The sequence below is a fragment of the Morus notabilis genome, unplaced genomic scaffold (genome assembly GCF_000414095.1).
Source record: "Morus notabilis unplaced genomic scaffold, ASM41409v2 Scaffold79, whole genome shotgun sequence".
NCBI lineage: Eukaryota > Viridiplantae > Streptophyta > Magnoliopsida > Rosales > Moraceae > Morus > Morus notabilis.
The window spans coordinates 422,088-437,836 of NW_010366287.1; the positions used below are offsets into that span (position 1 = coordinate 422,088).

The following is a 15,749-nucleotide window of genomic DNA, read 5'->3' on the forward strand; positions in this document are numbered from 1 at the left end:
TATTTAATAATATTATTTATTTAATATATTATTACATGTTTTCAAAAATTAAACCACCAAACGCAGTTTCAGTTTTTTTTAAAACTGAAATCAATCTCTAAATAAAACTACCAAACGCATTTTTAGAAATAATTCAAAAATGAAACTAAAAACGTTTTCATTTTCATTTTCGTACAAAAAATAAAAACGTTTTGGAACCAATTCCAAACGCACCCAATGGTTCCTGTTTTTTACACACACATACTATAACATATGTACTTATAACAAAATATAAACAAATAGATAATAATTATGGACTGCGGATATATAAACATATATATATATATATATATATACAAATAAAATGAGTAATGAGAAATGTCCATTCACAATTCAAAGGAAAACAGGCAATACCATGCTAGATTAAAATAAGCATCATGCTGCTACCTCATTTATTTCGCTGATTCGAGTTTAGAATTCGAGTTGAGATGTGATTTTATATGAGAGTTTTTTACTGTAGCAAAAAAATTAAATATAACTGTTTATGAGAGCTTTTTACTGTAGTAAAACTCGAATTCTAAACTCGAATCAGCGAAACGAACAAGACCTAGAAAACGATTAATTGTTTCTAGTAGCTATTAGAAGTAGAGACCCGCCGAAAACAACTTATTTCTTTTTGAGACCTTTCACCTTTAACTAGCGAAGTGGATATTTTGCATAAAGTATGTTTTTTGTTCATCACATCTGTCTAAATAATGTATGAGATAAAAATTAAGCAGATCCATTTTTTTTGAAAAAGAAACTATTAAAAAACTACAAAAAAAAATTACAGTTTAAACATGTTCATGTAATTGAGAAAGAGTCTACCAAAATGTCAGAGAGATAACTTTTTCTTAGAAATTTTTACACAATCGAAATTAGAGTCTTTCTCTAGAAATCATTTACAAATAAATTATCAGTAATTTTTTATTTTTCAACCATTAAATTTGTAAGAATTGTCTCCAGTCAGGCACTTAAAAAGTACCTGATCAGAACGACAACTGTATATTTTTACATAAATCGTGTATATTTATATATAAATCGTATATATTCACATGTAAAGTCGTGTATGTTAAGTTATAAGAAACGATAATGTATATTAATCCTTAAAACATGTATTTTTTATAGTAATTAGTGAACACATAACATGAAAATATGTATATTAGCTGATTTATTGTATTTCATGTTAAATATACACGAATTACATGTAAATATACACATTTTACATATAAATATATACAATTTATATAGAAATATATAACTGTCGTTCCAGTCATGCACTTTTTAAGTGCCTGACTGGAGACCTTATCTAAATTTGTATTAAAATTTATCTAATTTAATAATTAAAAACTAATACTATTGATAAAACAGAGAAACTCACTCAAAATTAAACCAAACAATAAATCAGTAAAAATATCTGAAAATAAAACATAATTATTTTATTTTTATTTTTATGCAAAAAAAAAAAAAAAAAACAACTGAACAAGCATAAATGTAGAGACGGGTGCCAAGTGACGAAACTACTCCCTTCGAGACTCTCAAAACCAAAACCCAAACCCAAACCTTCTCTCTCTCTCTCTTCGAAAATTCCGAAAATGAGGTCTTCCATGCTTAGATCTGTCAAGTCGGCCATAGCCAGAAGCTCATCGGCAGCCGGAGCACAAATCCAGCGTCGTGGCTACTCCGTTCACTCCGGGCCGGAACGGAAAGTTGCTGTTCTCGGCGCCGCTGGAGGCATCGGACAGCCCCTCGCCCTCCTGATGAAGCTCAACCCCCTCGTCTCCCATCTCTCCCTCTACGATATCGCCGCCACCCCCGGCGTCGCCGCCGATGTCAGCCACATCAACACCAGATCTGAGGTCTCCTCTCTCTCTCTCTCTCTCTCCTTCCTAGGGCTTGTCGCATTTCTCTTTTGCACATGTGTTTTCATGCCTGATTTTTCTTTTATCCCTTTTCTTTCTGGTTTTGTTAGGGTTTTGGTTTGATCCAGCTCTGAAATCTCCGGGTTCTATTTATCTGTTTGGTTTTGCTGTCGAGTTTGAGCTAAAAGTCTTGAGTTTTGGCTTAGATCTTGAGATGACATTTTGAAATTTTAGTGTTAATGACGTTATGTACGAAGTTTGATCTTCTTCGGAATACAATATTTTGGCTTCAAATTAATTTTTAGATTGATTGAAAAACAAGTTGATTTTTAGGTTATGTTTGTGTGATTGTTAGGTTAAAGGATATGCGGGTGAGGAGAATATTCGGGAGGCTTTGGAGGGAGCCGATGTGGTGATCATTCCCGCTGGAGTGCCTAGAAAGCCCGGCATGACCCGTGATGATCTCTTCAACATCAATGCCGGCATCGTCAAGTCTCTCTGCACTGCGATCGCCAAGTACTGCCCACATGTGGGTGTTTGATCCCAATCATTTCAGGTCCCGTTTGGTTGATGCGTTTAAACCGTGATTCTTGATTTTGGCATTTGAAATTCAAATTTTTTGTGCGGGGAAAACTTCAAAATCATGGGTTTAAACACATGAACTTTCTTTTCTTTTTTCGCTTTGTTTTGTAGAATTTGTTTTTGACAAAATCGCTCTGTGTAGGCTCTTGTGAATATGATCAGCAACCCTGTCAACTCAACGGTGCCAATTGCCTCCGAGGTTTTCAAGAAAGCGGGGACATATGACGAGAAGAGGTTGTTCGGTGTTACTACTCTTGATGTGGTTCGGGCCAAGACTTTCTACGCTGGGAAAGCCAAGGCCCCGGTTGCTGGTATAGTCCAAGTTCCAACTAGTTCTTTACTGTTTTATTTTTGCCTACGGCTTAACATTGATGTTCTTTTTGGATAGTTGGAGTATCATAATAACTAGTTTAGATGTGATTCAAATAAAAGTATCTAATTCCGTGGAGGTGTCATTTCTTAATAATTTAATATTTTTGCTAAAAATAACCTGTTCCAACAAACTCAAGATTTGTGTATGGGTTGCAGAGGTTAACGTACCTGTTGTTGGTGGCCATGCTGGCATAACTATCCTTCCACTGTTTTCTCAAGTATGTCCGTTCTCTTCTAGCTTATAATTCTATGTGAGAATTTTATTATCTATGGACAGTAGATTGCCTGGATCAACTGTTTAGATTGGTGTTGCACTTGTCTAATATTGTACAGTTTGTTTGACTACCTATAGGCCACACCGCAAGCTAATTTGTCAGCTGAAGACATCACGGCTCTTACAAAGAGAACACAAGATGGAGGAACAGAAGTTGTGGAGGCTAAGGCTGGAAAGGGATCAGCAACACTGTCCATGGCGTAAGTGTTGAATTTGTAGCTCCCTTTACGTTTCAGGTTGAGTTTTTAGGATGCAGATTTGTCAAATGTTATTTGGTTCTCACTAATTTGTTATTGGATACGTTCTCCTCTTGGGAGCTTATTTAAAGAGAATCGGCATATTTTCTTTCATTGCCTCTTTTGCTATGGGACTCACCATATCTTTGATTTGGTATGATATATACTGGGCTAAGTTACGTTGTCTTAACTTTGCAGCTATGCAGGAGCTCTTTTTGCCGATGCATGTCTGAAGGGACTTAATGGTGTTCCTGATGTTGTGGAATGTTCGTTTGTGCAATCAAATGTCACTGAACTTCCATTCTTTGCTTCTAAGGTAAAAAATTTTGTTCTGTTTGATTAATTCAATAGCATTCTCCAATTTGTGCCGTAAAAAAAAAAGTTACTTTACAGTACTTTTGAGTATTCATGCTATTCTGTGTTTTATACCATGTTAATATTTCTTGATAGTGCATCAGCTCTCCAAATGCCATCAATTAGCTTGCCGTTTGCTCCTATTTTGCATTGTTTCTACTTTGTAGGGGTATAACAAAGAAAAATAGTTAAGCCATTTTTATGAAAAGGTACATCGTGTGTTAAAGCTAATGATGAATCTTGAATAGATAATGGCTTGAATATACACTAGTAGACGAACTAGTATATGATGGTTTTCATGTATTTTCTCATTTGCATACTTTCATGTTACACACATTTACACTTGCATGTACAAAGCACGGCTTTGTTGCTACATTCCTTTCGAGGCCAGTTGATTATAAACTGTTCACCTTTGCCAGTTTTATTATACAACTAAACACAGCAGACTTTTGGTGTATACAGGTTCGTCTCGGAAAGAATGGTGTAGAGGAGGTTTTGGGGCTGGGTTCTCTCTCAGATTACGAAAAGGAAGGATTGGAGAAGTTGAAGCCCGAGCTCAAAGCTTCGATTGAGAAGGGTATAAAGTTTGCCAATGCGAACTAGATGAAACCGTCCAAATTTTTGCAGTTTTAAGCAATTGTTGTATTATTGCTGCTACCAGCACCGGCTTTTTTGCTGTTTCTTAGAGTAGGCCATACATCATAAACTGCAAATTCCGTTAATAATTCCCAGTGTTATGTTTCTGGGAGGGACTTGAGAACTTGGATGCTAATCTTTCTGGATAAGACGCATTTTTTTTGCTGCTTGAAAATGCATGCTCCCAATAAAATAGGATTTTACTGCGTGGTTTTTGAGGAGTTGGTATTTAGATCTTGATTGTCTCTTGGTTTGCTCAAGTGTTTGCTTTTGCATTAGCGGTTGGATTTTGGAGGTGGTCTTTCTAGTATTAGAATCTTTTGGACCATAGTCGAAGCCTCTTAAAAAAATCTTTTTTTTTTGGCCAACGAATTACTTTTTCGTTACTATGTCTACTGTTTTTTTTCTTTTTTTGGTTTTTTTAAGGAGAAGATTTCTATCTTTATTCTTAATTAATAACTTTTTTAGTTAAATACTTATACGAGTAAAAAGATATTAACTCAGAATGAGTGGTAAAATTTAAAATTCTTAACACTCTTAATGGTAAATAAATTGAAGCTTGAAAAAACAGTGGAATCCACTTGAACATGAGCTTTAATATTTTGTTTTTCTTTTTGTACGAAAAAATGGCACTTGTCTACCGGATGTTTTTAGATTAGATACATATATGGTTATCGTGAAATTCAATTTTATGAATAAAGAAGAATGTTAAGTATATATTGCAGTTTTAACATATTTTCATCAAATTCAGTGCACCGTTGAACTAATATATCTGAAGACTAAATCTGCAAAATTGAGTAGTTGGGGTTTCATATGAGCATGGAAAAATGTACATACCATACGAGACACATTTCTTTACAAAACCAGCTAATTGAGTTTTATGTTAATGCACAATTTGAAGAACAAAAAGCTGGCTCCGAAAATAAAAATCAACGCTTTTACCAACTGACTAAAATTTTTACCAATGACATCGATCTAATCATTACCAAATCAACTAACACATGCTTCCTATGTCAACGCTTCCCATTCAAGTCTCGTCTTCAGTCTGATCCACTCCCAGACAAACCATCATTGTCAGAATCTGCAACACATGTTAACCACTTTCAGTTAAGTTTTAAACCAAACTTTCTTATCCAAAATGATCATTTCAAAATGGCTGAAAAAGGTAATAATCATAGTACTATAAACGTTTTTGCACAAGTAATAATCCCAAAGAACACCAAAAATGGGCCTGCAATAATTAGTGCCATCAAATCTGACAACAACAGTGTACTATTGTTCCTTGGGAGTCATTTTTGTTACCTGTTTTGGATCCTTTTGGTTTAGGTGTCTCTGAAGAAGCCATTTTCTACAACATTATTGAGACAATCATATATTAGAACACAATTCTAGATAGCAAAAGAAACAAACTCAGAAACATTGAGCAAGTCATGGTGATTCACAGTCTTACTTTCTTCTCAGTCTCTGCTGCTCTGGACTGGAGAGCAAGTTCAGCTTTTCGCTTATTCTTGCTCAAACTTTTTTTGTAATTGGTCACAAACCTATCCAATTCCCAAAGCGTTTCCAGGTCAACACTAGCGATATCGACCTCGATCTCATCCTCTTGTTGAAAAAGCCCTGGATTTCTCTTCTTAATGATCTGAACCACATTATCCAGCTTTTCCGAGGGCAAATTCTGAAGGCTTGTGCTCAGCCTCTGCTTCTCCTCATACGTCATATCTCGTTTATCTGGGTCCTTCGCTCTCGGTTTCTTCAAAACCGGATTACTCCGATCAGATCTCTCTGGCACCGCTGCCAACTTCGGATCCTTGGGCTTCGTCATTGATTCTGCTCTGTCTAGTGTTCTCATTGCCGGAACAGCAGGATCCCGGGCTTTTCTCGAAGCGGGTCTTGCCAATTCCAAATCCGCCTCTTCTCCACCCTCCTCCTCGTCCTCCATTTCGCGCCTTCTTTTGAGATTATACTCCACTTCTATACCTCTCCATTTCTCTTCAAAAATCTTCAACAACTGCTCCGCCATTGAATGAACATCCTGTCCTTTAGGGTTATACACCATCGCATTCCGAAAAGTAAGCCTAACATCTTCAGCAAACTCCATAGCCGATTTATACCACATCTTATGAAGTCTAGTTTTAACAGTTCCTAAATCCATCGGATCCTTAATAATTGTAAAGTAATCATGAAGACCAAGAGCTTTAACATCAACAGGAGAATTGAAAACCCAACCAAACTTGTGTTTCATCAGTTTGTCAAGCAAATTGTAACAACTCTTAAACAATTGACTCGAATACTTATCTTTCCCTTGCCCTAATCTCATCTCAACATCTCTCTTCCCTCCTTTTGACTTCAGTCCGCTCCGCGGCGGTCCGACCGAGCCGGCCTCTGAATTGACCCTCATTGCGGCGTTTTCCACGTAATTCGACGAGAATTGCGAGAGACTACCGCCGCCGCCGCCGCCATAAACGTCCTTAGAAGCTTCGAGTTTCTTCACCAAACACCTGACCTCGTGGAGCTCGCTCACGAGTCTCCTCTTGAGCTCTCTGATATCGATCTTCGAGCACGAATTCAAGCTGATTCTGACGCGGCCGTCGAGTTTTGTGTACCCATGGAGTCCGCCGCCGTTGGCCGTCTCGGAGCGGCCGGATATAGGGAAGCTCTCGCTGGACGAGCTTCGGTCGTCAATGGCGGTTCGTTCTCTCGGCTTCTTCTGGTTCTTCCGGTTCATGTGCTTCTCCCTCGCGCCGTCACCGGCCAATGGATTTGGCCCCGAAGCCATGCATAAAAACCCAAAAAGCCCTAATTTCAGAGCACTGGTTTGCGGAGCTAGGGTTTTGGAAGCAAAGGAGTAAGGAAACCCTAATTGAAGACGTGAATCAGAAAAATCGGAGGGTTCTGAGGGAATTGGGGGTTGTACGGAATTAGGGTTTCTTTTGGGGGAAGAAGATGGATTGAAGTCAAAGGCTTTACAGTCAAAATCAAATCGATGCAGGAAAACCCTAAAACGGAAGCAGAGATGTCCATCCAATTTTGCTCAGACGGGGGTGTTTACGATTTCAGTGAGAAGCACGCGCTCCGTCGCGCGTGTGATGACGGAGGGCGTGGACAAATGCTCTTTCCGCTGGGACCCGCACCTTGCTATTTGTTGATTTCTATTATTATTTAGGGTCTATTTGTCTCATGAGTTTGTCTTCAATATGCTCAGCAGGATTAATTTTTTAATCATTAAATTTGATTAAAATTAAAATGAAATTAAAAAAATATACAGAAGAGATAATTTATGATGCAGAAATGACTGTTAAAAATATCTGAAAAAATAGAATTACTTGTCGTTTTATTTTTCTGGTCCTATCGGAGAAACTCCCTACAGTGTTTTTCTCTTAAAAAAATTTAAATTTCAAACGTCTAAATTAAGAATCATGATTTAAGTATACACTCCAAACGGGCCCTTAGACTTTCTCTACAGTGAGACATCCTAAAAAAACCCACTAGTGGAACACCTTGTTTTAACTGTTGGATTACATTTTCCACAGTCGGATTTGCAGAGGGAGCAGTTCTGTGCGACATGTTGTAAATTTTTAATACGGACTTGCGCATATCTTAGCATTGAAAATTTAATCCAACGGTCAAAATAGGGTGTTCTACCGGTTATTTTTTAAGGGGTCTCACCGTTGAGACTTGTTGGGAATAGTATCCTAGAAGTATAAGATGTAATAGGATATTTATTATTTAATTAATAAAAGAGTTTATTCATTATTTTATGTGCATACATTTATGAATATTTTATGAATATCAAATGAAAATTCCGTGATTATTTATGTAACCTTAAAACATAGTATATAAGTGTTATATACGAGAGGATAGTGTTTAAGGATAATAATAAAAAACATTGTTCATAATGAATTTAATTAAAGTTCAGAATCTTTAATTAAAACATTATTAATACATGTCATTCCCACTTAAAATTGAACGGTGCTATCCGCACTGTTAATATGGTGAGATATTGAATGAGTGTATTTCGCATAATGAGATTATGTGGAACAGTGACACAGACACAATATGAATTTTTAATAATTTCCGTTGAGCATAGAAATTCTAATTTAGTCTACCGATGGTCATATATAGAATGATCTTAATCCTGAGTTCTTAACAAACTCCTATTTATGGATTTGTGTCTTTTGATTTACTCAGTACGGATTCTGAGACTCTGAATCCTATTCCTTGTATTTTGGAGACATGATGAAATAGGTAGCCGGGAATGTTATTATACGAGATGGAATCCATTCCTTCTTGAGAAAGAAGTAGATAAATAATTCTCTTGAGTGTTGATTCGGTACTTGGACTAGTTAGAGCGCTCTGGTTCATGAATGTGTTTTATGAATCACTATCCATTAGAGAATCAATGGTACTTAAGGATGAAGATATAATTAGAGAGGTTAACGGATTCTACCTAACTCTAATTATGAATTATTTATGGAGGTTTGATCTATATGCAATGACTATATCAAATGGACACTTCACAGTTTAGAAGTAATTAATGTCTATATTTTTTAGAGTTCAATTCTAAGTTTATAGTAGAGTAACTATTGAAATTAATAGAATTAATTAATTAATTAAAGTGTTTAATTAATTATTAATTTTATTGGAGCTCGGGATTATAGGTCCATTAGTCCCCGCGTCGTCCTTGTAATTCTACCAGACACATAGGGCAAAATGAAAATTTTAGAATTAAGGAATTCTAAAATTAAATACTCAAAAAATAATTAATTGAGAATTAATTATTATTTAAATTTGAATTTGAATCATGAACATAATTTAAATTTATCCTCTTAAACTTATTTGATAAGTTGTTCAATTTAGAATTCAAATTAATTTAAGTTTGACTTAAATTCAAATTTGAATTTGAATTAAAATTGGACTACAGGATAAAGGATGATTTCTCTTCCTTCCCTATTTGTAATTGGCGCCACACATACGGTAAAAACCCTAAGGGGTGGCTGGCCACAATGGATAAGGAAGAGGGAAATTTTTTGTTCAAAATTCAAACAGGAAAGAGAGATTTGATTCCTCTAGAAGTTTGACTTCTACTCTTTAAATATGAGAATGATAGAAAATTGTGGACACAATTTTTGAAAATATTTTTTTCTGCCCTAATTGTTAGTGTGGCCAAAAATTCTCAAGGAAAAAGAGAGGAAAATTTTTTCTCCCAAAAATTCCACATCGTGCATGCGTTGGTGTTTGTGGAAACTCGAGTGTTTTTGGAACCTGTTTTGTCTCACATGTGCCCACACACACGTCTACGTGGAATCAAGAAATTGACGTGGAAGACTTTGGTTGTCTAAACACAAAGATTGGAGCAAGGATTGTTCGTGGTCAAAGAACTCAAGTTATCATTCGAGTCGGCCTCCAGGTATTTTTTCCTAATTGAGTTCTTGACATATAAATTAATGTGATTAATTTATTCGTGCATAAATTAATATAATCTATAGAGTATCTCAAAAGTTTTATGAAAATTTTTATTATACCCGATCCGCCTACCGCCACGCTTCCGCATCCGAATTCGATTCGGCAACCAACAAGACTCCCATTTATTTATTATTATAGCTTATTTAAAGAGAATTGGCATATTTTCTTTTTTTAAGGGGTTTTCTTTGCTATTCTCGTTCCTACGATCGGAATACGAGTGGGCACACGTTGTTCAATTTCCCCTTGGTATTCTTGAACTTCTTCCAACCATAAGAGAGCCAAAGAAAATAGATCTTAAGAATCAATAATTTTTTCTCTCAGGAACCTTTACCAATAGCCCCAAAAAAGTCTCTCAAGTGATCTAATAAATAATGAGACTTACCGAAAAGTTTTGAAAAGTTCTTGTCCATGACTCATTATTATTAGTGTTTCATCTCCATAGGATATCCATAATCGACTTGAGATCAAGTTTCGTTTTACTTTCATGATTATATTTATCTTATGTTCCCGTACCACTCCATCAGAAAATTCACTATTTATATCAATACAAATAGTAAACCATTAGATAACACAAAATAGTCTAATGGCTGAGTGATCATATTTTCCTATTAAACTAAAAAAAGGGCATTTATCAAGAGTAATGAGTAAAGGTCGAGACTCATGCACTCTCAAGGGTAAATTCTCCATTTTTTCAATAACAAATCTATGCACACATGAGTCATACCCCTAACATACCGGTAAGCGTACCTTTACATAATGTTAGGATGTCTCCCTTTCGTACATCAAAGGATACAAGCCACGTATACATGTTTATTATTCATCTCAGGATTAAGATGATGACATATAATTCATCAAAAGTGAATTGTTTTATTCAAACATAATTATTAATTAAAACAATTCAACTTTTGTCAGATCCAATATAGATTTCACCACTAGGAACTATATCAATGTCTCTATCCACAGAGTCCTACCTCCGACGACTAAGACAAGTCATCTCCATTAGGAAATAGACAACATAACAATCTTAACATGAATAAAACGCCAAACTTTATTCTCCTGATTGCATATTACATTCTTTAGACTGTCATCTTTATATTCATATCTTTTCCATGTTCTTCTCATTGCATGCGTGATCTAAAGACTTAGAATAACAATCTAAGACTTCTAGTTTACTTATCATATATTCAACTAATATGAACATAAAGAGGACAATACATAGATATATGAAATAAATAAATTTTTATTAATAGTCAAAATGTCTCAAAAACATTATTACATTTATTTCTAAGAGCATAAACGCTAACAGAGCTTGCATCATCGGGTGGTAGATAACAAAGGTGGCTGCCATCATTATAGGAAGGAAGGGAGATCCTTCGAAGAATGGATGAGGGAGGTGATACTGGCATTGGTGGAGATTTTGAGGTAAAGACGATGATCTTGCTAGAGGGGGTTGAGCACAAACGACAATCTCGTCGAGGAGGGGGCTGAGATCCTACCATGGATAAGTGGTGCTTTCTCGCAATAGAGATTGTTGGCAACATGATATGGGGGGGATATATCGTGCATGTAGCACAAGTGAGTTCCTCATAAGGAAAGTGATCTTGGTTTTGGTTACAAAAATTCATGCATCTAAGTATAACATCAAGATCTTTTCTCTTTTCTCTTTGTTTCTCCTTTTACTTGTTGGGATCTATATGTGCCCTAAGGATAGAAAATTGATTCTAAGGATTTTCTGTAAATTGACATTTTGATATAAATAAAAGAGGTTATTCATGTTTAATAAGTGGTGTCCTATTTACTTTCATTTGTTGAATGTATGATTAATTGAGCAAACATAAATTCTTCTAGGCTGTTGGTAACATATCGGATTACCGTTGTATACGGGGTATACATAGAAGACATGGTAATTCGATAACAGTCTAAATAAAAGGTTCGCAATCGATGGAATAAGATTTGGGGATCTTATTCATGTTAAGATTGTAAGGGTTGTCTACTCCCTTGGAGGGATGGTTTGTCTTGACCATCGGATCGGTTCCAAGTAGAAACCTTGATGTATACCAGTATTGAGGTATGACATTGGACTGGACCTAAAGTGTTAATTGATTCAGTTTAATAATTTCGCTTATAAGAATCAATGACGCTTTGATTATCATCCTTCATTAATCTGAATCTTGAAATGGATACTTGAGTTCGCATCCATGACTTATGCACTTTGATCCACTATAGGTGAGACACTGATAATTGATGGTCAATATACTTGTGTGTTGGGTGTATGACTTATGGATGGAGAAATCAAGATTCATCGATACGGAATCCATAGCCATCTTATCGATGGTAAATGTTATCTACTTGAAGGCATTATTCGGGGATTGAAAGACAATGTAACAAGGCCTTGGCCATCGGTTTACTTTGTGTCCTCCGGTGGTTTATCGTTTGTATGGTTTTACAATTGGTGGTTCTTTCAATGGAGAATAATGGAATTTTAAGTTAAAACGATTGAAAAGGTATAACAGAATAAGTCCTTAATTCAATCATGGATAACATATGGGGATTAAGCAAGTGATGAATGATCATGGAAGAAGCACTACATAAGAGAGCTTTCGTAATACGGTATGTAAACGGGAGTTTAGCTTCAGACTTTTAGTGGTATAGTCCTAAAGTTGATAATTGTTGAATAATTGATCGGGGATTAATTTTTCACAATTATAGGAGCCTCTTTACATATTTCCATCGGGTCCCTTTACTAGCTCATATAGTTCAACGAAGCATCTTGGGATTCATTCCTAATGAGATCGGTAAGCTAAATAGAAATTAAGTAGTGTTTGATAAAGACATGGTACTCTCTTGCATGCAATTCCGAAAGGATTGGACATGTGAAATTAAGTGGACAAACATAATGATTTGTCGACATATGATTGGTTATGGATAAAACAATTATTTGTTAATTATTTTGGTTAATAGAATTTTAGAAATAAGATTGTGTTTGAATTATTTAATTTTGGAAAAATGAAATTTATTCTCTCATATTTAAAGTGGATGAATTTTAATGGATGAAGGGAAATAGATTTTGTTTCAAAATAGTTTAAAATATATTCCTAATATTAATTATTAATTAGTTTAAACAATGGAGCTTATTTGATAGATTTTCTTTATTTAAAAAGATGGTTCACGTTTTTTTTTTGGGAAAGAAAATCTAGAATATTCCATTTGATTAAATTAATTAATATGGATAATGTTTGTGGAAAATATTTATTTAAAATCCAAACAAGATAATCTTATTTAAATTCAAATTTTAAAAGGAGTTTGAATCAAGATAGGATTTGGACTTTTGGAAGGTCAAAGGATCTTGATTTAAATTGAAACTTACAACCTTATCTCCTAATGATAAGGGGCGAAAATTTGAAACTCCACAAGATAAGTGGACGCATTTTTGGAGTCCTTCTCCTAAGGAAATTCGTGGATTAGATTCATATAACCTAGCCCGAAAAAGTTTGTGATCTTTTGGTTCAAAAAGATTTTCTAGAAAAATAATTATTAATTATTTTTCGAGTAGAAAATTTTTTTATAGGATCCAGATATTATATTAGGGCTGGTGCTTCATAAAAAAAATAAGAGATTAACACATCACACAAGGTGATACACGAATTTTGGGAGAGAGAGAGAGAGAAAAACGTTTTGGTCTTTTTCAGGCTAAAGGAAAAATGTTTTTGGGATTCTCTAGACTTAAGAATTCATTCATGGTGTGAGGAATAATAAGAGAGAAATTTCCATTGAATCAAAACTAAGAGGAAAGGTTTTATCGAGTGAAAAAGATCGAGGTCAACTTGTTCCTGTCTTGAAGTTTTGAAGAACGAATCTAGATCGCTATCTTAACAAAGTAAGTTAAGGTTGAGAAAGTGGGATCTAGGGTTCGTAGTGCAATACCGATCGCTTGGAACCTTACCACGTGTGCCCACACACACTTAGAGACGTGGAACTCAAGAATAGTGGAGAAGATTCGTTGGTTGACGCTCTAAACATTCCGAAGTCCAAGAAACAAGGTATGTTTGATCATGCATTTAATTTATTGTTATATACATCATGAGTCTTCTTTCCTTGTTTGGCATTAAAATTTTAAAACTTCCGCTGCGCCGTAACTCTGATAACCGGATCCTTTTTTTCCAACATCACTTAGAGTTTCTATAAGACTGAATTATTATTTTTTTTTTTGTATTAAGTGAAGTCCACTATAAATGTCAACCTTATGGTGATTGATTGCCTGTGTGCCTGGCCTCAATGATGGGGAGCGATTGGCGCTAGCAGGATGGGCTAGCGAGCACGTGATGTGAAAATTGCAAGTGCACAATATCGCATACAAGTAATAAAGTAGTGAATAAATCATTCCTACAAGGATTGAGTTAATTTTAATTAACTACCGAAATTGGTCAACTCTAAAATTATTTGAACAACCTAAAATAAAATAGAAAAATAGTAAGAGCAAAATACAAATAAAAACTCAAATAAATAAAACTAAAATAAATAAACGACTCAAAATAATTAAAGACTAGGACAACTGATTTCACCAAATCTAATCTTCTTTAATTCATTATTCTTACTAACATTGCCTATTATTCATGTGTTCAAACAAGTGACCCTAAATTATTTAATAGTCCTTTTGGGGATGCTATCAAATTCATTCCTAGCATGTAAACCCACTATCTTTCGATGTGAATTCCACCACCCTAGAAATTCATTACGCTTTATGGTTCTCTTAATTGTTCACATAAGTCATGTTACTATCGCTAGATGTCGCATGCACCTTACGATTCCTCTCACAAGAAGCTATTCCTAAAAGTCTCCTTCTGGGGTTTCAATCTAGGTCTCCAGAACAATTCAAATATTGGCCAGATAATTGAAAGCATTAAGCATAGAGAAAGAAATAACAACCATCAATAATAAACTCTTAGTGAATTAATTCATTGAAAGTAAAAATGAATGAATTAAATTAAAATAGAATTGGTGATCTAATAGCCCTAACAAAAGAAAATTAGAACATAATTGAAAAAGAAAACATAATGACAATAATAATTAACATAAGAAATTCAGGAAATAATAAAACTGTTTGGTGAATTCGAAGTTGAACTCTGTTCTTGAACGAATCTCCCTCTCCTTCGTAGAGTCGTCTTCTCTCATTCTTTTCTTAGCCAAAAGATCCTAGAAAATTGTTGGGAATGGTGTCCTAGAAGCATGATATGTAATAGGATATTTATTATTTATTTAATAAAAGAGTTTATTCATTATTTTATGTGCATATATTTATGAATATTTTATGAATATCAATAAAAATTCCATGATTATTTATGTAACCTTAAACATTGTATATAAGTGTTATATACGAGAGGATAATGTTTAAGGATAATAATCAAAAAGCAATGTTCATAATGAATTTAATTAAAGTTTGGAATCTTTAATTAAAACATTATTAATACATGTCATTCCCATTTAGAATGGAACGGTGTTATCCGCACTGTTGATATGGCGAGATATTGAATGAGTGTATTTCGCATAATGAGATTATGTGGAACAAGAACACAGACACAATATGAATTTCTAATAATTTCCGTTAAGTATAGAAATTCTAATTGAGTCTACCGATGGTCATATATAGAATGATCTTAATCCTGAGTTCTTAACAAACTCCTATTTATGGATTTGTGTCTTTTGATTTACTCGGTACGGATTCTGAGATCCTGAATCCTATTCCTTGTATTTTGGAGACATGATGAAGTAGGTAGCCGGGAATGTTATTACACGAGATGGAATCCATTCCTTCTGAAGAAAGAAGTAGATAAATAATTCTCTTGAGGGTTGATTCGGTACTTGGACCAGTAGGAGCTCCGATTCATGAATGTGTTTTATGAATCACTGTCCATTAGAGAACCAATGGTACTCAAGGATAAAGAAGTAATTAGA

At 34.8% G+C, this 15,749-nt stretch overlaps 2 protein-coding genes across 2 annotated transcripts; one reads left to right on the forward strand and one right to left on the reverse strand.

Moving 5' to 3' along the window:
- The first annotated feature begins 1,531 nt into the window (after positions 1 to 1,531).
- Positions 1,532 to 4,566, forward strand: LOC21401654 (malate dehydrogenase, mitochondrial). The gene is made up of 7 exons (XM_010109965.2): positions 1,532 to 1,877; positions 2,236 to 2,409; positions 2,605 to 2,773; positions 2,991 to 3,052; positions 3,187 to 3,308; positions 3,543 to 3,660; positions 4,161 to 4,566. The coding sequence occupies exons 1-7, from the start codon at positions 1,614 to 1,616 to the stop codon at positions 4,299 to 4,301; spliced, it is 1,050 nt and encodes a 349-aa protein (XP_010108267.1). The 5' UTR covers positions 1,532 to 1,613; the 3' UTR covers positions 4,302 to 4,566.
- Positions 4,567 to 5,140: 574 nt separating this feature from the next.
- LOC21401655 (transcription factor GTE3, chloroplastic) lies at positions 5,141 to 7,331 on the reverse strand. Its single transcript, XM_010109966.2, has 3 exons — positions 5,785 to 7,331; positions 5,637 to 5,682; positions 5,141 to 5,415 (listed from the first exon to the last, which is right to left on the reverse strand). The coding sequence occupies exons 1-3, from the start codon at positions 7,108 to 7,110 to the stop codon at positions 5,375 to 5,377; spliced, it is 1,413 nt and encodes a 470-aa protein (XP_010108268.1). The 5' UTR covers positions 7,111 to 7,331; the 3' UTR covers positions 5,141 to 5,374.
- Between the last annotated feature and the right edge of the window lie 8,418 nt (positions 7,332 to 15,749).